General features: G+C 64.7%; 3 protein-coding genes across 9 annotated transcripts in view; 2 read left to right on the top strand and 1 right to left on the bottom strand.

Moving 5' to 3' along the window:
* The window catches only part of ADAMTS13 (ADAM metallopeptidase with thrombospondin type 1 motif 13), a 33341-nt gene extending 28844 nt beyond the window's left edge, over nt 1-4497 (top strand). For 3 of the 4 annotated variants that reach the window (XM_036329198.1, XM_036329195.1, XM_036329197.1), the window contains 6 exons: nt 569-769; nt 1479-1765; nt 2065-2211; nt 2334-2516; nt 3456-3634; nt 4237-4497. In XM_036329198.1, coding sequence (XP_036185091.1) covers nt 569-769; nt 1479-1765; nt 2065-2211; nt 2334-2516; nt 3456-3634; nt 4237-4422 — 1183 coding nt within the window. In that variant the 3' untranslated portion in view covers nt 4423-4497. Of the gene's footprint in view, nt 1-568; nt 774-1478; nt 1766-2064; nt 2212-2333; nt 2517-3455; nt 3635-4236 lie in introns of all 4 variants that reach the window. The other variant, XM_036329196.1, reaches the window with a different exon arrangement.
* A 511-nt stretch (nt 4498-5008) lies between these two features.
* On the top strand, nt 5009-12404 carry CACFD1 (calcium channel flower domain containing 1). Of its 2 annotated transcripts, XM_036329213.1 has the most exons (5): nt 5019-5231; nt 7013-7085; nt 8636-8761; nt 11557-11664; nt 12166-12404. In XM_036329213.1, exons 1-5 carry the CDS (start codon nt 5111-5113, stop codon nt 12254-12256), a joined length of 519 nt encoding a protein of 172 aa, XP_036185106.1. In that variant the 5' UTR covers nt 5019-5110; the 3' UTR covers nt 12257-12404. The 2 variants fall into 2 exon arrangements, with proteins under 2 accessions (XP_036185107.1, XP_036185106.1); XM_036329214.1 differs by lacking the exon at nt 8636-8761 and having other exon boundaries at nt 5009-5231.
* Nucleotides 12405-14449: 2045 nt separating this feature from the next.
* On the bottom strand, nt 14450-21454 carry SLC2A6 (solute carrier family 2 member 6). Of its 3 annotated transcripts, XM_036329201.1 has the most exons (10): nt 21263-21449; nt 20643-20805; nt 19578-19784; nt 18912-19011; nt 18160-18371; nt 17619-17771; nt 16920-17028; nt 16373-16558; nt 16058-16203; nt 14933-15219 (listed from the first exon to the last, which is right to left on the bottom strand). In XM_036329201.1, exons 1-10 carry the CDS (start codon nt 21352-21354, stop codon nt 15064-15066), a joined length of 1524 nt encoding a protein of 507 aa, XP_036185094.1. In that variant the 5' UTR covers nt 21355-21449; the 3' UTR covers nt 14933-15063. The 3 variants fall into 3 exon arrangements, with proteins under 3 accessions (XP_036185093.1, XP_036185092.1, XP_036185094.1); XM_036329200.1 differs by lacking the exon at nt 16058-16203 and having other exon boundaries at nt 14450-15219; nt 17619-17687; nt 21263-21454; XM_036329199.1 differs by lacking the exon at nt 16058-16203 and having other exon boundaries at nt 14452-15219; nt 21263-21452.
* Between the last annotated feature and the right edge of the window lie 3827 nt (nt 21455-25281).

Here is a 25281-nt window from a genome sequence, read left to right as displayed (position 1 = left end):
GGCGTCTGCCAGGCCCGCTGGCTCCCCCTCCCTCATTCCCATCCCATATCAAGTTGTCTTAAACGGCCAGCTTTGTGACCCGTTTACCATTCCTACTAAAGTGTCTGTTGAGGTCACTGCTTGTGCTAATGTCGCCGTCCTTGTACCCCACTATTTCCCACATCCCATTTAGAGGCGCAGGTGATCTGGGATTTATGGGAATTTCACACACTGAGGTCTGGCTCCCCTTGCAAGTCGCTGTGGCCACTCTGGCCTCCTTGATGTTCTAGAACATTCCAGGGATGCCTGACTCAGGGCTATCCCCTCACTTGGGCTCGAGTCAACCAACAGGAGGTGGGGGCCCTCCCTGAGCACTGGTGCAGAATGGCACATGCACCACCCACGATGCTCAGCTTTGCTTCACTGTTCTTCTTTAAGATATGTTTTTATTGTTGGAGAGGGAGAGGGCTAGAGAGAGGAACGCCCGTCAGCTGCCTCCTGCACGCCCCCGATTGGGGCCTGGGCTTGTCCTGGCTGACCATCCGGGGAGCCCAGGGGCCATGCCATCCTGGGGCCTCTTTTCCTGCAGGTGGAAAGTCACGTCGCGTGGCCCCTGCTCAGCCAGCTGTGGCCTCGGCACCGCCACCCGCTCCATAGCCTGCGTGCGGCTGGACCGAGGCCAGGACACGGAGGTGGACGGGGCGGCCTGTGCGGCTCTGGCGCGGCCGCGGGCCAGCATCCCCTGCATCATCGCCGACTGCACTTACCAGTGGCACCTCAGCACCTGGACACCGGTGAGGCCGCGGCTGGGGTGGGGAGAGCATCCGATGAGGCCTCACACGGGGGACCCGGGGAGCTTCGTCACTATGACGCCCGGAAGCAGATGGAGAGCAGGCATGGGGGGCGGGGCGGGCACCTAGAGAGGAAGACAGCAGGCCTGGAGGCGGGGAGGGCAGCGGGCCCTCGGAGGGCCGAGGTCGCAGATACAGGAAGGCGAGGGCAGACAACCCGATTCCCCCCGGACAAGCAGGTGCCACCCCGGCCCAGCACCTCCCCAGGCACCGGGAGACAGCGGGAGGTAGGGCTGGGCCTCCGGGCTGGCTCGAGGTGTAGAGAAGAGGCAAAGCAGAGCTGCCTCCCGTCGGTCAGAATGGCCAGGGGCATCGGCTGGGGAGATGAGGGCTCAGGAGGGCAGTGCTGGGCAGGAGGACAGGGCGGACGGCTGCAGGGACAGACGGGGGACAGCCATGCCTCCTGATCCCTGCTCCAGGGTCTGGAGACGCAAAGAGGCCTCGAGGGTGACAGGTAGAGACGTGAGCTTGAATCCCTGCCCCTCCTCCCTGTGACCCATACACCGCAGCCTCAGCCTCGGGGGGCTCGCTGTGGAATGGAGACAGGGACGCGCCTCCAGTGCTGTGCGGAGACTAGCGGTCATGCCTGGCCCGTGTCCCCTGTCCTCGTCACCCTCAGAAGGGTCAGCCCCTCCTTCCCTCTTCCCTGCAGTGCTCCGTCTCCTGCGGGGATGGCGTCCAGCTCCGGCGCGACACCTGCCTGGGACCGCAGGCCCAGGGGCCCGTGCCAGCCGACTTCTGCCAGCACCTGCCCAAGCCCGCCACGGTGCGGGGCTGCTGGGCCGGGCCCTGCGCGGGGCCGGGGACGCCCAGCCTGGCGCCCCCCGAGGAAGCCGCTGCTCCAGGACAGACCACGGCTGGCCCTGCCGCCGCTTCCCCGGAGTGGCCCCAGCCCTGGGCCCGCCTCCTCTCCCAGGAGAGCCCTGGGGGGACCGGTATGTCCCTTCCTCCTCGCTGTCTGGGCGGCTGGCTGCAGGAGGCGGGCAGAGGGTGCGAAGCCAGGACCACTTTCCACACGCCCGCCCCTCAGAGCATCCAGGAATGCTCTGCGCCCGGACTCTGACATCCGACCCCTGCAGCCCCCACCCCTCACCTGAGAGGGCTTCCTGCGAGGCCTAGGAGGGCCTCACCCCTTCCTCCACACACACTCCAGCCTCCTTCCCAGCAGGGAAAAACCCAGCCCTGCCCCTGGGGGTGCCCCACCCAGAAGCTCTGTCTCCTGCTCCCTGCCCAGGTCCCTGTGGCCGGCAGCACCTCGAGCCGACAGGAGCCATCGACTTGCGAGGCGCCGGGCAGGCGGACTGCGCCGTGGCCATCGGGCGGCCCCTGGGTGAGGTGCTGACCCTCCAGGTGCTGGAGAGCTCCCTCAACTGCAGCGCCGGTAGGTCCAGGCACCAGAGCTGCTGCCGGGAAGTGGGAGGGTCAGGACCGAACCCGGCCGTGCGCCCCGGGACTCTGCTGCCAGCCTGGACGGGAGCCGGCCTCACTGCCCGCCGCCCGCAGGGGAGCTGCTGCTGCTCTGGGGCAGGCTCATGTGGAGGAAGGTGTGCAGGAAGCTGTCCGGCCTGACCTTCAGCTCCAAGGCCAACACCCTGGTGGTGACGCAGCGCCGAGTGCGGCCGGGAGGCGGAGGCGGAGTGGTGCTGCGGTTCTCCAGCCGGCCCGCCCCGGGGGCCTTCCACAGAGGTGGGCAGGCGCCAGAGCCTCCCCCGCCCCGGGGCTGCTGGGCTGTGCTGCTGCCAGCGGGGCGGTGGGCGAGGACACCCCCCGCTCCCCACCTGCGGTGGCCGGGGCCAGTCTGCGCGAGGGGTCAGCTTGAGTCTCAGCATGTGACCCTACAGCGAGACGGGCAGTGGGGCTCCGGCCACATCCTCACCCCGTCCCTCAGGCCACACAGCCCCAGCATCCCGGCCCTGGCCTCAGGCCCTTCAAGACCCTTTGGGACCCTCTGACCCAGCCAGGTCCTGTGCACAGGCCTCCGCATCCGCGAGGCGGTTTCTCCCATCGGGTCAGGGCTTGCCCCCTCCCAACAGCCCACTCTGGCCGAAGGCACTTCCCCAGCCAGTCCCAGAGGCTTCTGCCCCCTCCTCCCCCCCGCCTCAGGTGAGAAGAGGGACGCTAGAGGCTTCTTCCTTCCTGGAGATCTGAGCCTCTCCTGCCCCTCCATGCTCAGTGGCCCACGGGCGACTGTCTCCCTTCCCTGTCCCCGCTCCCCACGTCCAAGCCTCCCACATGCAGGGGCCCACCCAGGGGAGGCCCAGGGGGCACGGCAGGTGGCATCCGTCCTTGTGCCAGCTCGGTGTTCAGCACGTTGGCACGTGTGACTTTGCTGAGTCCTAAAACCACTCGGCCCAGTGTTTGCTCTCATCCCCCCACTTTAAAGAGGGGGGAGCTGAAGCTCAAGCGTGTAAGGCCTTAGCCTGGGATCACACCGGGAGGTGGAGGAGGTGGGGTTCAGTGGGGGCTTCTGCCTGGGCCCTGGCCTTGGCCCCAGCGCCACACTGTCCCCCTTGCTGCTCGCCAGCTGCTCGCGGCTCTGCCCCTGGCCCCTGGCCCCTGGCAGTAGGGTCTTTCGGGGGCTCCTGCATCCTGGGCCACACCCCGTCATCCCCCCGCCCCCTGCAGAATGTGACACGCAGCTCTTTGGCCCCCGGGGTGAGATTGCCAGCCCACTGGTGAGTTCCGGTGGGAGGACCGCGGGGGGCTGCCGCATCTTCATCGACGTGGCTCCGTGGGCCCGTATCGCCATCCACGCCCTGGCCACTGACATGGGCACCGAGGGAGCTGATGCCAGCTACATCTCGGTGAGGCCACCATGAGGGCGACAGGAATGGCTGACTCTTGCTGTGGTCTGGGCAGCTGTCCCTGGGGACGAGGACCGGGGTGCTGGGGTAGAGGACCCCCCGAGTCTACTTCAGACCGAAACCTCCCAAATTAGTGCAGGAATGGGGAAAAGCGCCTCCTCCGCGTACTCGCCAGCAAATGCTGACTGTGCCCCCCAAGAGAACAGAAGAGACCCGGTCCCGTGTGGCAGCCGTTAACCCGGCCTGAAGCACAATGTTAGAGCCGGAGGCAGCTTAGCCAGGAGAGGGGCGCCCCTCCCCCACGGGGTGTGTGTGTTGGGAGGATTGTCCTCTGCCGGGCGTCAGCTCCTCTGGATGAGGCAGCCTGACGTGGAACAGAGCAGACCTGGGCCAGGCCCCAGCTCGGGCGCCCTGGCTGCGAGCCCCAGGGGAGGGGCATGAGCGCTCGGAGCCTGCTTCCGGGTGGGCTAACAGTGCCTTCCTCAGAGGGCTGTTGGGTGAGGACTGAATGTGACCCTGAGCGCAGATCCTGGTGCAGCTAGGGCTCCGCCGGCTGGTTTTCATTTGTGACCTGCCCTTTGGGGCTGCCCTTCTCCTCCCAGATCCGGGACGTCCACAGTCTGAAAACGACCACATTCCGCGGGCAGCAAGCGCTCTACTGGGAGTCAGAGGGCAGCCAGGCGGAGGTGGAGTTTAGCCAGGGCTTCCTGGACACACATGCCCGCCTGCGGGGCCAGTACTGGACACTGCAGTCCAGAGCTCCCGCTCCCCGCACTGCCTCGCCCTAGCTGCCTCTCCCAGCACGACGGGTCCAGTGAGGGGTGCTCCCTCCACTTCTGGGGGGGCGAGGAGGGGAGCTGACCTGTATGAGCTGCTGGCTGCCTGGCCGGCCCCGGAGTGCTTCCCGAGCTGAACACCCTCCCATCTTCAGTGTCGCCGTTAGCGCCTTCTCCAACGAGCACAACGTTGGGGGCAGAAGGGGACACAGTCTGGAATGGCAGCCCCAGCCGTTCAGGCACCAATAAAAAGGACGTGCGGTCTGACTGGCGTTTTCTTCACAAAACCTGTCCAGATCTGCTTGCAAGCCCGCCGCACAGCAGGCGGGTCCCCGGCCGCGGTCGAGTTCCAGACCCGTCCCTGACCTGGCCGAACCTCTCGCCACTCCTGACGGTGCTCCAGGGCGCGCGGTCACCACTGGGCGCTCACCTGTTCCTTTTCCGCCAAGCCCCGCCCCTCGGCTAGCCCATCGGGCGGGTTTGTCCACCTGGGAGTCCCGACGGGCCAACCTCTGCCTCGCCCCGGAACTCCGCCCCCTATGCAAATAAGCACCAGCACGTCGGGCGCTACTCGCCTCGGACCTGCAAGCCCCACCCCCTATGCTAATAAGGCCGCCTTCCCACAAGGCAGCGCACTGGCCAACGCGGCCGGCTCTGGAGCCCTTTGTGAGGGCGGTGGGCTGCGCCGGATAGCGGCACCATGAGTGGCTCTGACGGGGCCTCAGCGACGTCCGTCAACTCCGCGCCGCCTGCGCAGGAGGAGGGCATGACGTGGTGGTACCGCTGGCTGTGTCGCCTGTCGGGGGTGCTGGGGGCCATCTGTGAGTACAGGTCTGGGCGAGGGGCGGCCCCGCCGCCCACTGCGCATGCGCGCCTCCGGGCCCGGGGCCTTGGGGCGGGGGTCTGCGGGGCACGCGCGGCCTGCGCGGGGCGGGGGCGTGGCGGAGCGGCGCCCGCGCGGTTGCCATGGTTACCGGCCGCGGCCTGGGCTGCTGGGTTTCCGGCTGGGCTGGCGGCTCTGGGGACCTTCCAGGACGGAACCTGAGCTCGGCGGGCGCGCGGGGCTGGACGCGGCCCCGGCACCTGGGGACAGCGCCCCGGTCTCCGCGTCCGCCCTGAGGCTGCTTGCGAAGCGCCGCTGGCCTGGCCCGCGGCGGCCCCACCTGTTGACCTCGGTGAGGGTGGGGGCGCCGCCGTCTTCACCTTTGGGCGAAGGTTGTTTGCGAGCGGGGCGGTGCTTCCTGAGGCCAGCGGTGGAGAGGACGGGCGGGTAGTGAGCTGAGGGAGGCGGCCAGTGCGACCCCACTCCGGGCAGTTCTGCCCGGCCATCCTTCCTCTCCCCACCTGCCCCCCAGCCCCGGCCGGCACACGCCCCGACCTCAGGGCACACCCCCCTGACCTCGGGGCACACCCCCCTGACCTCGGGGTGATCTCGGGGCACCCCCCTGACCGCGGGGCACACCCCCTGACCTCGGGTGTCCGGGACAGTCCGGCGGGTTTAGCACAAGCCCCCAAGAGAGCATCCACAGGAAGGCGGTCAGCTCCAGAAGTAAAATAAAGACCGGCTGGCAGGTCTTCCAAAGGCAGATACACGCCTGTTTGAATGGCCTGCTCTTCTTCCTGTTCCCTCAGCCCTGGAGGAGGGGGTGGGAGAGGGCACAGCGGAGGTCTTAGGAAGGAGCTGGAAGCCTGGCACAGAGGCTGATGAGCACAGAGCAGTGTTGTCTTGTGGGCGCTCGGCGTCGTGGCCCCGGGCACCTGGCCTGAGTGTGCCAGCGGCATGCTTTTGGCGGGCAGGAAGTACGTCTGTTATTTAGGCGGGCTTGGGGGCACATGAGGGCAGCCCCATTGCAGCTGGGCTCACTTTGCCTGGTCCTCCTCCCCCGCCTGCTGCCTGCATAGGGTTACACGGGAAAACTGGAATTCCAGCCGCGCCGGGCTCAGGTGCACAGGCGCGATGCAACTTTAATGACCTGGTGCTGCTGGTGCTCAGCGGGCCCTCACCAGCTATGCGCTGGCTGGGTCCCTGGACCTGCCTGGCAGGCTGCCGGCATTCTTGGTGAAGCTGGGCCTGCGGGCTGTGGAGAGAGGAGGAGGGCGAGTGTGGCAGACCCTGCCCCGCAGGGTGCAGTGGGGAGGGGTGGGCAACGCTCCACATGTGGGCACCCGAGAAGCCCCTTTCAAGGGTAGACGAGGATGCACCCCCTTGCTGTGCCGGGGTGGGCAGGCCGGACACGGGACTGGCCTGTGTGCAGGAGAGAAAACAGGCCTGCGAGGTGAGGAGAACACACACAACCACGGCCCTGGCTGGTGTGTAGTCAGAGCCTGGGACCCAGGCCTGCCTGTCCTGGCTGTTCTCAGAGGCAGCCCTGTCACAGCCCAAACCCAGGCCATTGCCTGAGTCAGAGGACTTCTCGTGGGCCCCCTGGGAATGGGGGGGGGACCCAGGCCATTGCCTGAGTCAGAGGACTTCTCGTGGGCCCCCTGGGAATGGGGGGGGGGTCGGAAGGGATTCTGATGTCACACACCGTCTCCCCGGTGGCCTTCGCGGCGGACCCGTCCCTCCCCTGCTTCTAATCCTGCCGTGTCTCTTGCTTTCAAGCGTGCGCCATCTCGGGCCTGTTCAGCTGCATCACCATCCACCCTCTGAACATCGCGGCGGGCGTGTGGATGATGTGAGTAGCGCGCCTTCCTGCGGGGCTCGGGCCACCTGCGCATCTCCTCCTCCTCCGTGCCCCGGACTCGGTTTTCTGGAGCCCTGTCAGGGCCGGGCCTGGAATGCCGCCCCCCCCCCCCCCCGGCCTTTGTTGGGTGTAGTGTCTACATACAACATCAGACTCCGCGGGCACCAAGTCCACGGCCATGGGCCTCGCCCTGGGAGCCCCCAGGCCATCCCGGCCAGCCCATGACGATGACGCGGGAAGGAAGGTTTCTGTCGGGTCTCAGTCAGGTGCTGGGATCAGGCGGTCCAGCTCTGAGGTGGGCAGGCAGTGCAGGCTGCAGATGGAGCAGATCAGAGTGGGCGAGGGTCAGGCATTAGAACGCCTGATGAGTCCTTGCCCACCTCCTGCCAGGGTAGCTGCCCCGTGGGGAGGGAAGGGAGGGGTGAGAACTGGGCAGAGCCGCTCTGGCTGCATCTGACACCCCCAGACAATGAGAAGTGGCTGAGCACCCAGCGGGGCCCCTGCCCACATGGGGCGGTGCGGGGGGAGCACAGAGATGGGCAGATGTCCGGGCTCAGGCAGTGGTGAGGCCTGGGTTGTGATGCTGGAGCCTGGAGCTGTGCTGGCCGAGGCAGGGGGACGGGCCCGACAGGGGAGAGGCCCTGGACCCTTGGAAGAGAAGAGCTGGCCAAGTGCTGTGGAGGGCCACACTGGGAGGCCTGGCCGTGTGGGAGGTTGGGGGTGAGAGCAGTGTGAGCTGTGCAGAGAGTTCCTGCTCTGGGAGGGTGGGGGGCTTTGGGGTGCCCTGAGCCTGTGTTTCTGCCAAATGAGGGGACCCAGGGACTTTCCTCAGGCCTGGAGGTGAATGGAAGGGTCCAGGGTCTGTGCCTGACCCAGCCACAGAGAACACGAAGACTGAGCGTGCACCCTCAGCCCCCATGGCCGAGCTGTCCCAGCCTGGACACGGGCTGTGCTAAGGCCTGGCTGTCCCCAGCTGGACACGGGCTGCGCTAAGGCCTGGCTGTCACCAGCTGGACACGGGCTGCGCTAAGGCCTGGCTGTCCCCAGCTGGACATGGGCTGCGCTAAGGCCTGGCTGTCCCCAGCTGGACACGGGCTGCGCTAAGGCCTGGCTGTCACCAGCTGGACACGGGCTGCGCTAAGGCCTGGCTGTCCTCAGCTGGACACGGGCTGCGCTAAGGCCTGGCTGTCCCCAGCTGGACACGGGCTGCGCTAAGGCCTGGCTGTCCTCAGCTGGACACGGGCTGCGCTAAGGCCTGGCTGTCCCCAGCTGGACACGGGCTGCGCTAAGGCCTGGCTGTCCCCAGCTGGACACGGGCTGCGCTAAGGCCTGGCTGTCCCCAGCTGGACACGGGCTGCGCTAAGGCCTGGCTGTCCCCAGCTGGACACGGTCTGCGCTATGGCTGAGCTGTCCCCGGCCTGGATCAAGGGAAGACCCCGATTCTCGCCTCGGGCATTCAGTTCAGTTAGGGGCACGGGACGGGGAGTGGTGAGACGTTGTTGGGGTCCAGCGGTCAGCCCACGCTCCCGCCCTGCCTCCAGCACGAATGCCTTCGTCCTGCTGCTCTGCGAGGTGCCCTTCTGCTGCCCGTTCATCGAGTTCGCCAACACGGTGGCGGCGAAGGTGGACCAGCTGCGCTCCTGGCAGAAGGCCGTCTTCTACTGCGGGTGAGGGCTGCGGGGCCCTGGCATGCTTCCCGAACGCCGCCCGGCAGTGACCTGAGGGTGGGGTCAGGCGCCCGCGGTCGCTCGGGGGAGGTTTCACCTGGGATTCCTTTGTGGGACCGCCGCCCGGTCATACACGGTTCCGCTTGGTGTGTAACAGAGAAAGGGCCCGTCAGTTGGGACCCTGAAACGCATCCGGGTATGTTTGTGCCGGCGTCTGCGCAGCCTTTCCCGAGCTGGACGCCCGGCGCGAGGGGAGATGCAGACAGAGAACACGCTCCAGACGCTGAGCCCTGAGAGGCGCTGACTGCAGGGTGTTTAATATGCAGAAGCTTCTAGCACAGCGCCCCGAGCCCCAGCTCTCCACAGCCTCTGGCAGCAGCAGCTGCAGGTTTTACTGTCTCGCTTGCCTTTGGGGGTAGATGCGAGGTGCCTGTTTCCAGGGTTCCTTCCCCGGGAGCCCAGCATTCGGGACTGAGCTCAGATGGGAGTCCCGTCCCGGAGCCATCGCCCCAAATCTAAACACAGGGTCACGGACACTGCATCTCCGCGCCCTTGGCCCGGATCTCTACTCTTTAAACGCCAGCAGTCATACATATTCGTTAAAATGGGAAATTGTTGCCCAAGCCCTGCTCCCTGTTAACATTGTGATGCGTGTCTCTGTCTTCAGGCGTGGCGCTAAACCTGCCTCTTACAGCTCTCACCGTTAGAAGTAAACCTGTTCCCGTGCTTTTAAAATTAAACATTATGACATAAACATTCTCAGAATCACCACAGGGACTCCCCAAGGTCACAATAGGGTTATTTCTTCAGCGGGGCATGCGCCCTGCTCTGTGAACGTGGTCTAAACCGACCTTTGACCTTCACTAAAACTTCCTGTGTGTAAGATGAGGCCTCAGACGCATGCCCAGGTGTGGGGTCACTGGGTCGGAGGGTGCGCTGGGTTAGAAGGTCTCGGGGGGACTGGGTTGCTTTGCACAGAGGAGGGTGCCTGGTTTCCCCGTCCACCCACCATGCGCTGCACCATGTCCACATTCTGTCTGTCATCTGAGGAGAAATATTTTTCCACGATCGCATTTTTCTTTTGGGAAAATGGTCCACTTTACTTTTTACCTATTGGCATCTTAGTGTTCCCTTATTATGTGTCTCTATATTAAAGATTTCTTAATCCTTTGTCAGATTTCCTGCAGATGTTTTTCTAGTCTGTTGTTTGCCTTTAATTTTGTTTTGACAGATTTTCCCCCTGTGGTCTTTCTGTTGTTGTTGTTGTAGTTTCCGTTATTCCTTTATCACTTAGAAATTTTGTAACTACACTTGACTCTTGAAGAACACAGGGGTTAGGGGTGCCAACCCCATGCAGTCAAACCCCCTGAAAACGGAAGCGTTAATAGCCTGCTGTTGACTAAAAGAAGCCTCATCGGCAACATAAGCAGTGGGTTGACACATAGGTAGGTACCATATACTGTATTCTCACAATAAAGTAGGCTAGAGAAGAGAAACATTACAATCGTCAGGAAGATGCCTGGCCAGTGTGGCCCAGTGGTTGAGCATCGACCCATGAACCAGGAGGTCACAGTTAGATTCCCGGTCAGGGCAGATGCCGGGTTGCAGGCTTGATCCCCAGTGGGTGTGCAGGAGGCAGCCGATCCATGATTCTCTCTCATCACTGGTGTTTCTATCTTTCCCTCTTCCTTCCTCCCTGAAATCAATAAACATATCTTAAAAAATCATAAGGAAGAAAATAAAATATATGTAAATGCATTTACAGTGCTGTGCACGTTTATTGAAAAGGTCTGCACACGCGTGGACCTGTGCAGTGCAAACCCGTGTGGTGCAGGGGTCAGCTGCCCAGTAGGACGTCATGTCACGTGGCAGCCAGATTGGAAGTCCTGGTGAAGTCAGAAGGTCAGGCCCCATTCTCCTCCCCCGCGTGGCCAGAGGGCTGTGCCCGCTGTCTGCTCCTCTGTACGTCACACTGTGGGCAGGGGGAGGCCGGGGCGCGTGCCTGGGAGCGTGGGCAGCCTCACCCAGGAAGTGGCAGGACATGCTGGTCCATGTCCCCACACATTTCTCAGAGTTTTCCTGCCCGAGTTAATCCCACCATCAGGCTCAGCCCAGCGGGTACTTAAGCCCAAGGGGACACCTGCCGCCAGGTGGCGCCAGGCTGTATGTGGGACCAGAGAGGACAGAGCCAGTGAGCTGCCGGTGCCGGGACCTGGCAATGAGCCCCATGCCTCGTGGGGTTCCACCTTTGGCTCTTCCTTGTTGACCTATGGCGGGCTGTCCTGTGCTGCCAGGGGCCCGCATTTAATTAGTGCCTCTGTCCCAGGCGGTGTGTGAACTGGCCCTCCCTCGCTCAAGTCGCTCGCAAAGCTTCTGAGGGTTGATTCCCACCCACAGTAGAGACAGCCTCAGAGAAGTTAAGCAGGCTGCCCACCATCACAGAGCCCCCCCGGCACAGAGCCCACAGGCACAGAGCCGTAAGGGACTGAATAGACGAGAGGTTTCCTGGTCGCCTGTTTCTATGAACTAGAGGGGGTTGGACCATCTCAGTGCTGTCTTAGCCCTTTTTGGGTCACAGACCTTTTCACAAATCCGATGACGACACCCAGAATCGGGCAGACAAGGTCATGGGCACTGGAGGACTTAGGAAGCCCAGCTGTGAACCTCCATCCCAGCTGGTTTCTGGGGACTCTCCTGTACCTGGTGGTCAGGGCGGGGCTGGGTGGACGGGGGAGCCTGGAGGTGGGTGGCGGCTGCAGGTGGGGCACGCCCCGTGACCTCTGCCTCTCCCTCAGGATGGCCGTCGTCCCCATCATCATCAGCCTGACCCTGACCACTCTGCTGGGCAACGCTGTCGCCTTCGCCACCGGCGTGCTGTACGGACTCTCTGCCCTGGGCAAAAAGTGCGTCCGCCCATCCCAGCCCCCCTGGGGCGGGGGTTCTCTCCTTCCTGCCCCCCGAGTCTCAGTGAGGAGGGTCTGACAGTGGCCCTTGGTATCCAGTTGTGGAAACTGAGGCACAGAGGTGGTCAGTGATCCGTCAGCATCTTCAGGGTGTTCAGCTCCAGGGAATGAGCAGGCTCTGTGAGGCCTCTTGGAGGCCAGTCTCGCCTCGTCAGCCTGTGGCCGGGATGTGGACAGGGCTCGTGAGAGCCTCCCCATGCAGGCCCCCCGGCACTGTGGCAGGTGCCACCCCCAGCCTGGCATCCAGGCAGCCTGCGCCACTGTTAGAGGTGACAGGACACGTTTGCCAGTGAGCACCAAGCTCTCTGAGGAAACCCGAAGACCCGGTAGGCTGTGCCTGCAGGTCATGGTGAGGTTGCTGGCCAGGAACCGGGTAGTGGCTGGGAGGGCCATGTGCCTGGGGCCTGTCCCTCCTGTGACCCTGCCTTGCTGTCTCCCCAGGGGTGACGCCATTTCCTACGCCCGGATTCAGCAGCAGAAGCAGCAGGCTGACGAGGAGAAGCTCGCAGAGACCCTGGAGGGGGAGCTGTGACATGGGTCCAGGGGACCTCCCCACCCTCTCACTCCTCGGGTTCTGCGTGAGCAAGTTCAAGAGGACAGGCCCTGAAGTATTGACCCTGGGGGACAACCTGGAGGAGGAGGCATTGACCCTGGGAGACAGCCTGGAGGAGGAGGCATTGACCCTGGGGGACAGCCTGGAGGAGGAGCCTTTGCCAAGCTCCCATCAGCTTCTCTGCACCTGTCCCCACACTGGAACCCTGTCTGCCCCTCTTCCCAGTTTGGCATCTCCTGGCCCTGAGCTGATGCTGGGATGAGGGCTCTGTGGGCCTTGCCCAGCAGCAAGGACATGGGCATTGCCAGCCTTGGTGAGCCAGGCCATAGGACTTGGGCTCTGCCCCAACAGCCCTCCTGGCCCCACGGCAGCCTGCGTGGCTGGAAACAGGCTTTGGGTGGACGGTCACGGCTGGCAGAACCGCGGTGCCCGGGAAGCCTGGAGGAGCTTTCATTGCGGCCCTGGTCCCGTCTCCCGGTCGGAGGCCGGGCTGCAGCCAGTGAGCCTCCTCTCCGCTCTCCAGGCAGGAGGCCTCCGGGAGGCTGGGCCACCTCTGTCCACCGGCCTTCAGGGCAGAGCAGTGGTGGAGGGCTGTCTGCTGCTGCCCACGGCCCCAGCCACGCTCCTCCATGGGAGCCCGCAGGGCGGCCACGATGCTCCTGGCGCACCTGGAACAGCAGCCTCGGCAGCAGCTGGACAACTGGTGGGACTGGTGCCTCCCCCAGTTCCCTGGGCCTCGGACAGACCGCTCCAGGATGCGGCCCACGGCCTGGCCTGAGCCCAGGCTCTCCCCTCCCCGCCCCCTGGTGCTAAGGAAGTGGGGTCCTGCCCTGTCTGCAAGCCTGAGCTTGCCCCACCTTGGTATCCCTGTGAGAGCTGGGCAGGTGGAGAGCTGGTGCCCAGGGAGTGGCCCTTTGGGGACCTGTGGGCTGGTTTCCTGCAGGCTCCTTCCACATTGTCACTTCCTCTGCCCGTGGCCGTGCCCACTGGCCACTCTGATTGCCCGGCTGGCCTTCAGCTATTAGGCATGTCTGCCAGGGCCTGTCTGCACCTGGCAGGATGGGCAGGTGTGGAGAATGCTCTGTCAGGGGCCCACTCCTCCTCCTCCCAGCCCCCAGGCCCCAATGCTGGACCTGTTCTGGCTTCCAGACCAGGGCAGTGCCCGGCTCTTGGCTTCCCAGAGGGGCCTTTCAGGGTGTGGCAGCCCTGCCCCAGGGACACATCCCTGGGCCCCGGTCAGCAGCGTCCCCAGCGGGGCCGAGCCCAGCACCCTACAGTGGCCAGTGCGGTGGACACGTGCCTTCAGGCTCCTCTGGGGCCGCCCTCCTCAGGGCTGGGGCCCAGGCCTCCGGGCTGGTGGTGTGTGTGCCGTGTGCGTGCGTGTGTGTGTTCTCCACGTGTGCCGTGAATAAGACCTGTCTACCTCCCAGGAGGAGCAGCAGCCGTTCGCCCTCTGGGCTCCTGATCCAGGAAGGGGGCCGGTGTCACTCCTGCCAGCTTCCTGTCGGTACAGGGAGCTCGCCGATGGCCCGTGCTGCGGGAGGAGAGTTGGCTGCGTGTGGCAAGGGAGGCTGCACCTGTGCCCTGTGGGCAGTTGGGTGGGTGCTGGGCCGGCTGTAGAGCTGGGAGATGTGGCAGGGCCCTCCAGCCCCTCCGTCACAGGCCAGAGCAGGCAGGCACTTGCCCAAGGTTCCCAGTGAGTGACGAGTGGTCCTGGAGCCCGTGACCTGTCTCCCGGGGAGTTCTGCCTGCAAGGAACCTCTGTCCAGAGGCGGAGGGGCCGCCACAGGCCCACGCCTGCCTCCGTGTCTGGAATGCCTTCTGGCTCTTGCTTTCTGTTTACCTTGACTGTGGAGCAATAAAGCCTGGTGGCAGTTTGTATGCTCACGCACGCTGCCTTAAGTGAGGGGGAGGGATGCCTGGACCCCAGGGATGCTCTGGCCCTGGGAACAGCTGCCCTTATCCGGACGGCTGTGCCACCAGCTGCTGGCCCGAGGCCCCACGGCTGGAAGTGCGGGAGCCTGCGGGCAGGCCTGACTCCAGCCTCTGCCTCACTGTGGACAGGTGGGGGGGGGGGGGCGGCCATAAGGGGGTCCTGGGACCGCAGGCCCTGGCAACCTTGGCTGAAACGCGGTCTAACCTGGCTGCGGGGCTCCCCCACCAGGGCTCCCCCACCAGGGCTCCACAGCAGGGTCACAGCTCAATGTCTTTATTTTCCTAAGTGGGTAGCCGAGCCCTCAGTTCCCACGCGTCAAGACGGTGCGGGAGTTAGTGTTTGTGCTGGGCCAGTGCCCCGGCTTGCGGGAGTGCGGAGCGCTGCCCGTGGTGCCGCCCAGCCCTCGGGTGCAGCTTTCCGCCTTCCTCCCCAGGCCTAGGTGCTGGGTGGCAGCCAGGTGCTCGGAGCCACTCCTCTGCCTCCAGCTGTCTGTCCTCATCTCGGCCTCCGTGGGCGAGTAGGCAAATCGGTCTGAGGTTGCCCAGTGTGGCCTGAGGCCCCCAGTCCTGGGCGGTGCTTCCCTGGCAGCGTGCTCCCCTGCGGCGCATGGCTGCCTCCTCTGCCGGCGGGTCCTGGCCGCTGTGTGGGCGGCCATGGCTGCTGTGCTGGGCCGAGGGCGGCCGGTGCTGATGGCTGTCGGGTGCCAGGAGGCGCTCCCCGGGGATCAGTGCTGCTGGCCGTGCTGTCTCCGGCTGGTGGCAGGCTGCTCCCTCCTGGACTCGGGGTTCCGGTTGGTGGCCAGCACGAAGGCCTGGCCGCCAGGGTGCGGCCCCCCAGGCGGGGCGCTGACCTACTGCAGGAAGGACCTCCTCCCGGTCCGGAAGAAGGACTCGATCTGCTCCAGCGAGCGGCCCTTGGTCTCGGGCACACAGCAGCCGGTGAACACCAGGTTCAGCAAGCAGATGGCGGCGAAGAAGAAGAAAGGCACCTGCAGGCCGAAGGCGTTCTGGGGGCGGAGAGGAGTCAGTCACACGGCACTGAGGACCCTCCACCCCCGCGTGAGCTTCCTGCCCTGCTTGCCTTTGCCACCTTGGGGGCCTCCACCTGCTCTTCGCTCAGAGACCTGGGGCTCCCCTCTGCCCGCAGCCTGAGCTCTAGGGCCTTAGGTGGCACTCGAGGCCCCGGAGGCCTGCACCCAGCCTTCCTCTGTGCGGGCCTGGGAGTCCTTCCCGCCCTGGCCTCGCTCAGCCTGCCCTGCCGGGCCCTCTGGCCTCAGCCTCACCCCGGCACCCCTCCCCAGCCAGTGCCGTTCTTATTCATCTCAGCTGCTCATGCCCCTGCCTTCAGGAAGCCTGAGGGCTTGCGCCTGCGCTCCTGGGCCCCAGCCTCCCTTCCTGCCCTGTGCCCATCTATGCCTCTGCCGGGGCTGGCACACCTGCCTCCCAGCCCTCTCACCCATTCTGGGCCCAGCCCTGCCTGGCCCTGGGTAGCACCCTCAGAGCTGCCCCATCGGACTCTGCCTGGGCGCTGGGGCTCAGATTCCACTGGCATCAGGGCCTGCCCGGCTGGGAACCCATGGGGGGGTTAAGCCAGGTGGGCGCCCTGTGTGTGGCATGCAGGATGCCACGCGTGGCTGGCCAGGAGGGCACACTGAGACTCACTGCCCAGACAGGCCCAGCGGCCCCGGAGGGTGACAGAGCGAGCGGGTGTGGCTTCCTGGCGGGAGGTCAGCTGACTTTCCAGCACAGCTCCCAGCCCACTGTCCTCTGTCCCGACCGTTAGCTGTCCCTGCCGCGTGGGCCGCGGTGGAGAGCCCCCAGCACAGCCCCCGGCGGGGCACTCACCACCACTGGCAGGAAGGAGTTGGTGAGGGCGAAGGCGGTCAGCCAGCTGACCAGCACGCAGAGCCCCGAGGCCACGCCGCGGGCCCGCAGCGGCAGGATCTCAGACATGAGGAGCCACGTGATGGGCCCCCAGCCCATGGCGTACCCTGTGCAGGGGGGCAGCAGGGCAGCTCAGGCCTGAGCTGCTGAGAGACCCTCCCCAGCCACCCGACCACCCAGGACAGCAGTGCCCTGCCCACGACACAGCCCCCCCCCACCCCCATGACAGCCCTCCCTCCCGGGCCGGCAGCGCCTAGCCCCAACCGCCACACCTACCCGTGATGAAGAGCATGGTGGCCAGCAGGGGCACCAGGGTGAGGAAGCTGGTGGGTGTGGCCAGGGGCTGCTCTGCGCCCCCCAAGGGCACGCTCTCGAGGCCCATGGTGTTGTTGGGGGCCACAGGCTTGGGGCCCAAGTGGATGTACAGCCCCAGTGTCACGTTGGCCGCAAACATGATGGAGGCTGTGGACGGACCAGAGGCCCTCGGGGCCAGGACCCTCTGAGCTGCGGCTCCTGGGAGCCCCTTCCACGGAGCCACCCCTGTGGCCCCATCTCCTCGGGCGCCAGCACAGCCCACGGGGACTGGTCACTTCCAGACTGGAAGCTCCCCCGTGTTCGGGCGTCCACCACACCCACACGCTGTGCCAGCGGGCTGTTCGCTCACAGGAGCCCAGCAGACCTCTGGGGCAGCCGGTGCGTGCCAGGCCCTGTGCCCGGGTGTGAGGCAGGGGCCACCAGGGCAGGTCCCACCCAAGCCCCTGGAGCCCAGTCACATGGCTCCCACCTTGTGGGGCTGCAGCTGCCGGCGGGGGTGGGGGCTCACCTGAGACAAAGAGCAGGACCTTGCGGCCGGCCCGGTCCATGGTGAGGGCCGCGATCATCACCGCAAAGAGCCTCACGGCGCCCACGATGGCGGCGTCATCCTGCGGGGGCTGCAGGGAGGAGGCCGTGGGCTGAGGAACCCGTCCTGCTTTCCTGCCCCGCCGCCCTCCCCCACAAGACACTCAGGGTGCTCAGGCCCCACGCCCTGACCCCAGCTCCTGGGAGCATGGAGCCGCTAAGCACCTGCTACGTGCCAGGCCCTTTCTCTGGCCCCTGCCCTGGCCTGGGGGCCTCTCGGGCAGGGGCGCAGGACCCAGCGGGACAATGCCGGTGGGACTGGCTCCACTAATCTTCAGATCTCATCGCCCTCTGTGCCCAGGGCCGGCAGTGAAGCCAGGCATCTTTATCTCCTTTCTGCAGAGGCCGCCTGGGGCACGTGGCCCCGAGGCCAGAGGCAGACACTGAGCCTGTGCTCCGTGCCCAGAGGTCTGCACAGCCCTGACACTGGTTTTCTCTGTCACCTGGGGCGCTTCTTTAAACCTGTAAGCTCTACTCGCAAACGTTACTCTGAGAACGGGTGTATGCACGGAATCAGTTACCAGCCCAGGAGGCCTCCACCGGCACGCGAGCCCACATGCAGCACTGCAGGTCTAGGTGGGGCGAGCGGGCGCCAGGTGGGTGGCGCTGGCCCGGTGCTCACCAGCAGGACGGCGGTGCGGGTGAAGATGGGCTGCAGGTAGACCAGCACGGGCGTGATGCCCGTCAGCTGCTGCAGGAAGCGCATGAACACGGCGATGGCGATGGGGCGGTACATGTGGGGGTCCCGGGCCTCGGCCCATGACATGCGGCTGCTCTGGAGACACAAGCGCTGCTCAGGGGGCAGGGCCAGCCCCTCCAGCGGTGCCGCCTGCCCTGGGCTGCATGGAGCTAGGTGGGGACTCCCTGCTTCCCTCCTCCGGGAAACAACCCAGGCCAGGGGGCAGGCTGGGGGACCCCTGCCCAGATCCCCGGCTCCTGGACCAACGGTGGGTCAGGGCAGACGCCTGCGTGGCAGGCTCTCCGGGTCCCTAGGCATCCCCCGCATGTGGCCTCCGGGTCAGGTGGAGTCAGGAACACCGGTAACCCAGTTTCTGGGAAAAGCCAGTGAGGCTCAGAGAGGCCGCAGCCACAGAGCTGCAGGCACCTGAGGTGGGTGTGGGGCAGGGCGCCCCCCCGCCTGCCCCCCACCCCTACTCCCGCACCTGTCTCTGCACGTTGTCCTGGATCTGCTGGAACTCCCAGCGGATGTCGGCCTGGGCCCCGCGCAGCCAGGCCAGCGCCTGCAGGGCCTCGGCGTCGCGGCCGCGGGACAGCAGGAAGCGCGGCGAGTTGGGCATGAAACTGAGCAGCAGGATCATGACGACCACGGGCCCCTCCCCGGCCACGGCCAGCCAGCGCCACGGCAGCAGGAGGCCTGCAGGGAGGAGCGAGGAGCTGGGGTCCGGCTGGACGCGGAGCCCCTCCCCTGGGCTCTGAGCAACCTCACCTGCCCTCAAGGCTGCTCCCAGCGCCCCCTCCTATGGGCATCTGCCCCATCAGCCCAGCCCTCTGTGTTCTAGACCAGGAGGGGCCCAGGGACGGCCTGGCCCCTGGCCCAGGGCCCTGGAGGGTCTCAATGCCACAGCGGGGTGATGAAGGGGTGGCCTGAGCAAGCAAGAGCCGGGCCTCCACCCCCACCCCTTCCTGGCCTCAGCGGGCTGCCCTGATCCCCCTTCTATGTGGATTTCCCACTGAGACTGCTGGCCCACAGCCGCCCCCGCCCAGGTAGGGGGGTCTGGTGACCAGAGGGGCAGGGAGCTGCCGGGGGTACACTGTGTGGTTCGGCCGGGAAACCAGGTGTCTCCCCTCCCAGCCTGCAGCTCATTTGGGGGCACATCGTTCCCTTCCCACCACGTTGGCTCAGGCACCCCCTCCCCCCCATCCGGCACAAGGAGGTGCTGAGCACTTGTCTTACCAAGCGCATAGAGAGACAGCGACCCGAACACGGCCATGAGCTGGGGCGTGGACCCCAGAGCCCCGCGGACGCGGGGGGGAGCAATCTCAGACAGGTACACCTGCAAGACCCCCCACCCGGCCTGTGGTGAGGACGCAGGCCTGGCCCAGGCAGCCGCGGTGGTGATCCTTGCAAAGAGGGGGGTGGGGTTTCCGGTGGGTCCCTTGTCCTGATCACGACTCACCTCATGACCTCCCTTGGGCCTCAGTTTCCCTAACTGTCAGGGAGGCAGAAGCACTCAGCTCTGAAATGGGGAGTGTGAGAGCCCGTCTCTGCTCCCCTGCTGGGCGGGCCCAGCCCCTGGAGGGTGGGGGGGGGGGCGTGGTGGGTAAGACTGGGGCCGGGGCAGGGACTTCCCTTCCTCCCTGTTGCTCAATGTAGATTTTCTCTAGTTGAGTAACTTATCTGACTGTCAGGAAACAGGGTAGGAAGTTTGGGGAGTCCGAGTGGGGGAAGCTGGGGACATGATGACAGAGGGCCCTGAATGAGCTGCAAACACATCCCCACTGACCAGGGCGGGGGGCGGGGGGGGGGGGGCGGGGGCTGGAGGCCAGCCGGCACGCCACAGGGCTGCGAGGGCACCTGGGGCCCGCCCGGCCTTACCGGGATGCACGCAGCTGGCCTTACCGGGATGCAGGCAGCCGTGAGCCCTCCCGCGAAGCCCGTCAGGGTCCGGCCCAGCAGCAGCATCCAGAAGGCACGGGCGCCCGCCATGAGCGCGTAGCCGGCCACCGAGGGCACCGCTGAGAACATGATGCTCAGCTTCCGGCCCAGCAGGTCGTTGAGGACCATGGCACTGAGGCCCCCGGCCGCGGCGCCCAAGGTGAACACGGACTGGAGAGAAGGCGGGCAGGCGTGGTTGGGCACCGCATCCCCCCGCCCCCACCCTGCATCGGGGCCCAGAGACAGCTGCTTCTGCGGGACTCAGGCCCTGAAGGGCAGTGAGCCTCCCGTCGCCAGAGGCGCACAAGCAGCATGTGGACAGCCATTCGCTAGGGAGCCCGCCACAGGGAGCCCTGCTCTGGGGAGGAGGGGGGCACGGGCCACAGCGGTGCCGTCCAGCTGGGCGTGTCAATGTCTAAAACTGGAATGGAGCGGACAGGAGGGCTCTGGATCAGAAGCCCCTGGGATTTTGAGGTTCGGGGGTCCTTGAGTTCCCCCTAAGCACAGTGAGGGGGGCCCGGTCAGTGCGTCGGGCACTCAGTCTGCTGCTCAGTCTGTCCGAGCTTCTCTCATGATGGGGAGAGTGAGGGCACCCCTCAGGGGGTTGTCCTGGAGTCGACCAGCTCTCAGGGCAAGTGCCCAGCATGCCCCTGGCACATAGTAGGTGGATCCGGACCCCATGGATGTGCTATCTTAGTGAATGTGTTGTCTGCCCCCCTGTGACAGCCCAGCTCCGAGGGGGTGGGGTCTGGGAACCCTCAACCCACAGGGTGGAGACTTTAAGGGCCGCCTCTCCACCTGCCCTTCCCACACTTCTCCATTGTCTCTCACTTCCTCCTTTTATTTTAGACTTAGAGGCATCATTGGGCATCACTCCCTCCACCCCCAGCCTGGAGGGTGTGGCAAAGGCCTGACCAGGGCCCTGGAGGGGCTCTAAGGCTGTGTTAGGGGGTCTCTAGCTGGGGACAAAGCCCTGGGGGTCCCTCCACCCCCTGCCCCGCCCCTACGAGCTCAAAGTGCGGCCCTTACCCCGAACCAGGACGCCTGGGTTTTGGTCAGACTCAGGTTTGGATCCAGGGAGCGCTCCAGGGCCGGAATGACAGGGGACGTGTAGACCAGGGCGTAGCCGAAGCTGAAGTTGCCCAGCACGGCCGCGAAGGTGGCCAGGAACACCCACTTGTTCTGCAGGGCGCTGGTGGCAGCGCGGGGGGCAGAGAGGTTGGGGCTGTGAGTCCCCCCTTCCCAACCGCTGCCTGTGCTGAGTACAATGGGCGTCCACGCAGAGGGCAGCGATGGCCCCGTCAGACGGGCACCCCCTCCTCCCCCAGGGTCTGACTGCCAGCTCCCTAGGGAAGACCCCACGCCCGCGGTTGTGGCTGAGCCACGTCTGGTTTCTGCTCTTAGCTCTGCCACCCCGGCTTGCTGTGTGACCTTAGGCAAGCCCTTAGCCGTCTCTGGGCCTGTCCCGCTGACCCTGCCAGCTGCGGGGTGGGCCCGGTCCCGGGGGCCCGTGGGGGAGGGGAGACACAGCCAGCTCCTTAGGTGGGACCACCTGGGGGACTCCTGGCCCCTGGGCGGCCGCTCCCAGGGTCAGACGAGGCCCAAGGCGGAAACCAGCCCCAGCCGCGGCCCCTGCCCGCCACTCTCACCCGACCCGCGTCCTCTCCCCGGGCGACGGGGCCGGCTTCTCGGGGAACGTGTCATAGTCCGCGCCCTCGGCTCCCAGCAGGGGCTCCTGCATGGCCGGCCACTGCTGTCACCTGCGCTGCCGACCGCCGGGCAGCGTCTGGCCGCCGCGCCTGCGAGCATCCGGCCGAGCCCGCAGCCCCGCCCCCGGCCGCCATTGGCTACGGGGCGGCCCGCAGAGCCGGCGCCGGCCAATGGGCGGCCGCGAGGGTGAGGATGCTCGGATGCGGAGCGCGGCGGGCTTTCCCGGGCGCGGCCTGGGTGCGGGGTGCGGGGTGCAGCGGCCGGGATTTCCCGGGGCGCGGCCTGGGTGCGGGGTGCAGCGGCCGGGCTTTCCCGGGGCGCGGCCTGGGTGCGGGGTGCGGGGTGCAGCGCCGGACCAGGGCGGCCGGGCTTTCCTGGGGCGCAGTCCGCGCTTCGTGCGCCCCGGGAGGCCCTGGGGCTGGGGACCCCCCCGGGGGAAGCGGCTAGACATTCGCGCGGGGCCTGGAGGCAGAGCCCCTGCCGGCCCCCGTGTCCGGTTTGGGGTCCGAGCCGGGCGCCAGCACCGGGGCTCAGCTCGTTCGGGCCGCAGGAAGCCGAAGCCCATGGACGCGGAGCCGCTCGCAAGGTCACACCGCGAACTCCGTCTCCTTGCAAACCGGGGCGTGAGCGCCGCCTTGCGCCCGCCCCTCCCCGCCCCCCCCGCCCGCCCGCCCGCCACGCCGCGCGATCCCGCGTGGCTCCCTGACCTCCCGCGACGCCCCGCGGTGAGATCAGGCCGACCGCGAGGTCTGTGGGTGAAGGCAGAGGGAGGAGGGGTGCCGCTCCAGGGGGGCCAGCCTCGTATCGCCCCGTTTCTGGTCTGAACGGTGTGGCTGGTTGGAAGCAGCCGGGTCATAACGCGAAACTTAAACTAGAGCAGAAATGGAAAATTCCCTGGAAAACCATCCGCCCTCCAAGAGCCCCCGCAACGCCCAGTGCCGGCTCAGAGGGAGGGCTGCGTCCCGCCCCATCCCGCCCCACGGAGGGGCCGCAGCTTTCAAATGGATCCATTGTTGTCGAACATTTGGGTTATTTCCAGGTTTTCACTAGCGCTTTATAAAGCTTGTTATAGTTCCCGTTTATTTTTTTTAAATAAATGAAGCCACTTTATTTGAACAATAAACACCTGTATTACATGAGCTATGCTCGGAGGAAGGGTTTATTTGCTGCTCCTGGCCTAGAGTTTCCTCAGCTGGAACCCCAGCCCCTGGCCCTCCAGCAGAGCCTTCTGCGGCCACACGGGCCTGGCCTGGGAGCCGTGCGTGCAGGAACTTGCCTGCTGGAGCTAGACCGCGGCTGATTCTGGCATGCTTTTTCCTTTTCCATATTTCTTCTGAATTTTCTCTGCTCGTTTTTTGTTTAAAGGGTCTTCCTCCCCAGGAATCCGCTTGGCCCCCCTGCTTCGGCCCAGGGGCGGTGCCTGGCGGGTTCGTACCACTGTCGCGTGGGGTCCTGTCATGAGCATCAGGCAGCTCTTTACTGGGGTCTTGCTGCGACCGGTTTGTTGCTGGTTGTGTTGTAGACAGCGTCCGTAATCCTTGTTTTTGGGGCACAACACTCCCAGCCCCAGGAGAAGTTGGCCTTGCTGCCTCCCCGCACACAGACTATGGGGGGGGGAGGGTGAGGTTGGGGGGGAGGCATGTTAGTGTTGGCAGCAGGGCGGCCGAGCTCATATGGTCACTTCTTGTGGCGGGCTTCCTCTTGCCCCCGGTCTTGCGTTGCTTGTGCCAGTGGTCCCCGCAGAGGTCCAGGCGCAGTGATGGCTGAGAACTACATGGAGCCAGAGCTGCCATGCCACAGGAGCTGTGGAGCTGTGCCCGTCTTACGCAAACCTGCACCTGGATCCCTGCTCCGCGGGGCACGCGTTCAAGAGCATGAGGCCGAGAGCAGGACCTGACGGGGAGGATCACCACCTTTTCATGTCTTGACAAATAATTTTGGGGCTGTTTCCACAAAATCCTTCTTGAAGAAACAGCCATCGCATCAGAGAAAACAGCCTGTCTCGGGCCGCCTCGCCCCGCTGGCGCCTCAGTGCCTGTCGTCGCCCACGGGCCTGCTTTGCAGTTTTTTTTAAAAAAATATATTTCTTTCTTGATTTCAGAGAGGAAGGGAGAAGGAGAGAGAGAGATAGAAACATCAATGGTGAGAGAGAATCATTGATCGGCTGCCTCCTGCACGCCCCCTACTGGAGATTGAGCCTGCAACCCAGGCATGTGCCCTTGACCGGAATCGAACCTGGGACCCTTCAGTCCGCAGGCTGACTCTCTACCCACTGAGCCAAGCCGGCCAGGGCTTGTTTTGATTTTTAAATAAATCTTTATTGATTTCAGAGAGGAAGGGAGAGGGAAAAGAGAGATAGAAGCATCAATGATGAGAGAGAATCATCAATTGGCTGCCTCCTGCACACCCGCTACTGGGAATCAAGCCCACAACCCGGGCATGTGCCCTTGACCGGAATGGAACCTGGGACCCTTCACTGCTGCGTCACTGATGACAGAGACTTTACATCAGGCTCATATTTCGTGACCTTCAGAGATATGCACGAGCTACTACTTTCATCCGTCAGGCTGCTCCTATTACGAGACTTAACAAAATTCATCGCTGAGAACAAAGATTCACAAGCGTATGTGGATGAAACCAAAACACTGGTCGGATCTAGGAAGGCAGGGAGAGTTAAGGCAGAGGCATAGAAATTGCTCTTCCCCTCGCTAGTCCATCCATGTCTATGGTCTTTAAGATCACTTGTTATGTAAAATTATTTATTTATCTAAGATGCACCTACACTGAATTTATCTGAAAAATAAAAAAGTCGATATTAAGAAAAAACCTGTAAATGGAAGATTATAAGAGAGGGTTTCGCGTGCCAGCAAAAGTTACTGGCGTGCCATGTTTGGCACGTGTGCCAGGGGGTTGCCCACCCCTGTTCTAGGTCCTAGACCAGGGATGGCGAACCTTTTGGGCTCGGCGTGTCAGCATTTCGAAAAACCCTAACTTAACTCTGGGGCCGTGTCACATATAGAAATTTTTTGATATTTGCAACCATAGTAAAACAAAGACTTACATTTTTGATATTTATTTTATATATTTAAATGCCATTTAACAAAAATCAACCAAAAAAATGAGTCCGCGTGTCACCTCTGACACGCGTGTCATAGGTTTGCCATCACTGGCCTAGAAGGTTCCTCTGTGCCCTTCCAGCTACCCCCCCCCCCCCCGAAACGCTGCTGCTCTTCTTTCTGGCTGCGGGTTGGCGCTCTCCTTCCTAGATTTCCCGGGAGAGGGAGCCGCGGGGCAGGGGCCCTTTTGCCCTCCGTCTCCAGTCTCCCACTCCGGCGGCCACGCGTCACCGTGCTGTCTGCATGGTGGTCCCCGCTCTGCCGCGTGGAGGCGTGCCCCAGTGTCCACCTCCCCTGGTGGGCCGCTGGCTCATCCCCAGGTTTGGCTGGAAGCTGGCCTGACCCTCCACGTCCATCGCCCGTGCTCCTGGCTCTGGAAGGTTCAGTGGATGAACCTGGATTTGCTCACAAATCTTCCGTCGTGGCATCAGGGCTGTTTCTCCCACGTTCACGCTGAAAACCAGCCATTGAAGCGCATCTCTGTCCTTGGGGGGCAGTTGCCCACAGCAGTGACCACCTCCATGGCCCTCGGGCCTCTTAGCCCGCCCGCGGCTGGGCCGTCCTTGCCTGACCACCTCACCTGGCTTCGGGGGTGGGTATAAGGCTCCTCCCCTCCCCTCCCCTGTACCTGGTGATCTGGAAGCTCCTTGCCAATTTGAAATCAGGGCCCTCCCCATTTCTTTAGCCTCCCACACAGAGCTGGCCGGGATGGGGCCACTGGCTCCCTTTCTGCCCTGGACACACCCGTGAAAGGGCCGGGCCCCTCACTTCCACACCCCCAGCCACAGCCCCTCCCTCCTTCACAGAAAGTGCCCTAACTGACTCATTCGGGCTGTCTGTCC

Source organism: Myotis myotis, unplaced genomic scaffold, assembly GCF_014108235.1.
Source record: "Myotis myotis isolate mMyoMyo1 unplaced genomic scaffold, mMyoMyo1.p scaffold_m19_p_12, whole genome shotgun sequence".
Taxonomy (NCBI): domain Eukaryota; kingdom Metazoa; phylum Chordata; class Mammalia; order Chiroptera; family Vespertilionidae; genus Myotis; species Myotis myotis.
The sequence above is the reverse complement of the archived record's forward strand: the minus strand, read 5'-3'. Positions and strand labels throughout refer to the sequence as shown.

Coding starts and splice junctions, on each gene's coding strand:
- SLC2A6 (XM_036329199.1), bottom strand. CDS start 21,354: ATGCAGGAGCCCCTGCTGGGAGCCGAGGGCGCGGACTATGACACGTTC. Junction 17,772..18,159: donor AGGACAACGTGCAGAGACAG/GTGCGGGAGTAG, acceptor TTGTGTCTCCAG/AGCAGCCGCATGTCATGGGC. Junction 15,220..16,372: donor CACCATGCTCTTCATCACGG/GTAGGTGTGGCG, acceptor CTCCGCCCCCAG/AACGCCTTCGGCCTGCAGGT.
- CACFD1 (XM_036329213.1), top strand. CDS start 5,111: ATGAGTGGCTCTGACGGGGCCTCAGCGACGTCCGTCAACTCCGCGCCG. Junction 7,086..8,635: donor GCGGCGGGCGTGTGGATGAT/GTGAGTAGCGCG, acceptor CCCTGCCTCCAG/CACGAATGCCTTCGTCCTGC. Junction 8,762..11,556: donor AAGGCCGTCTTCTACTGCGG/GTGAGGGCTGCG, acceptor CCTCTCCCTCAG/GATGGCCGTCGTCCCCATCA.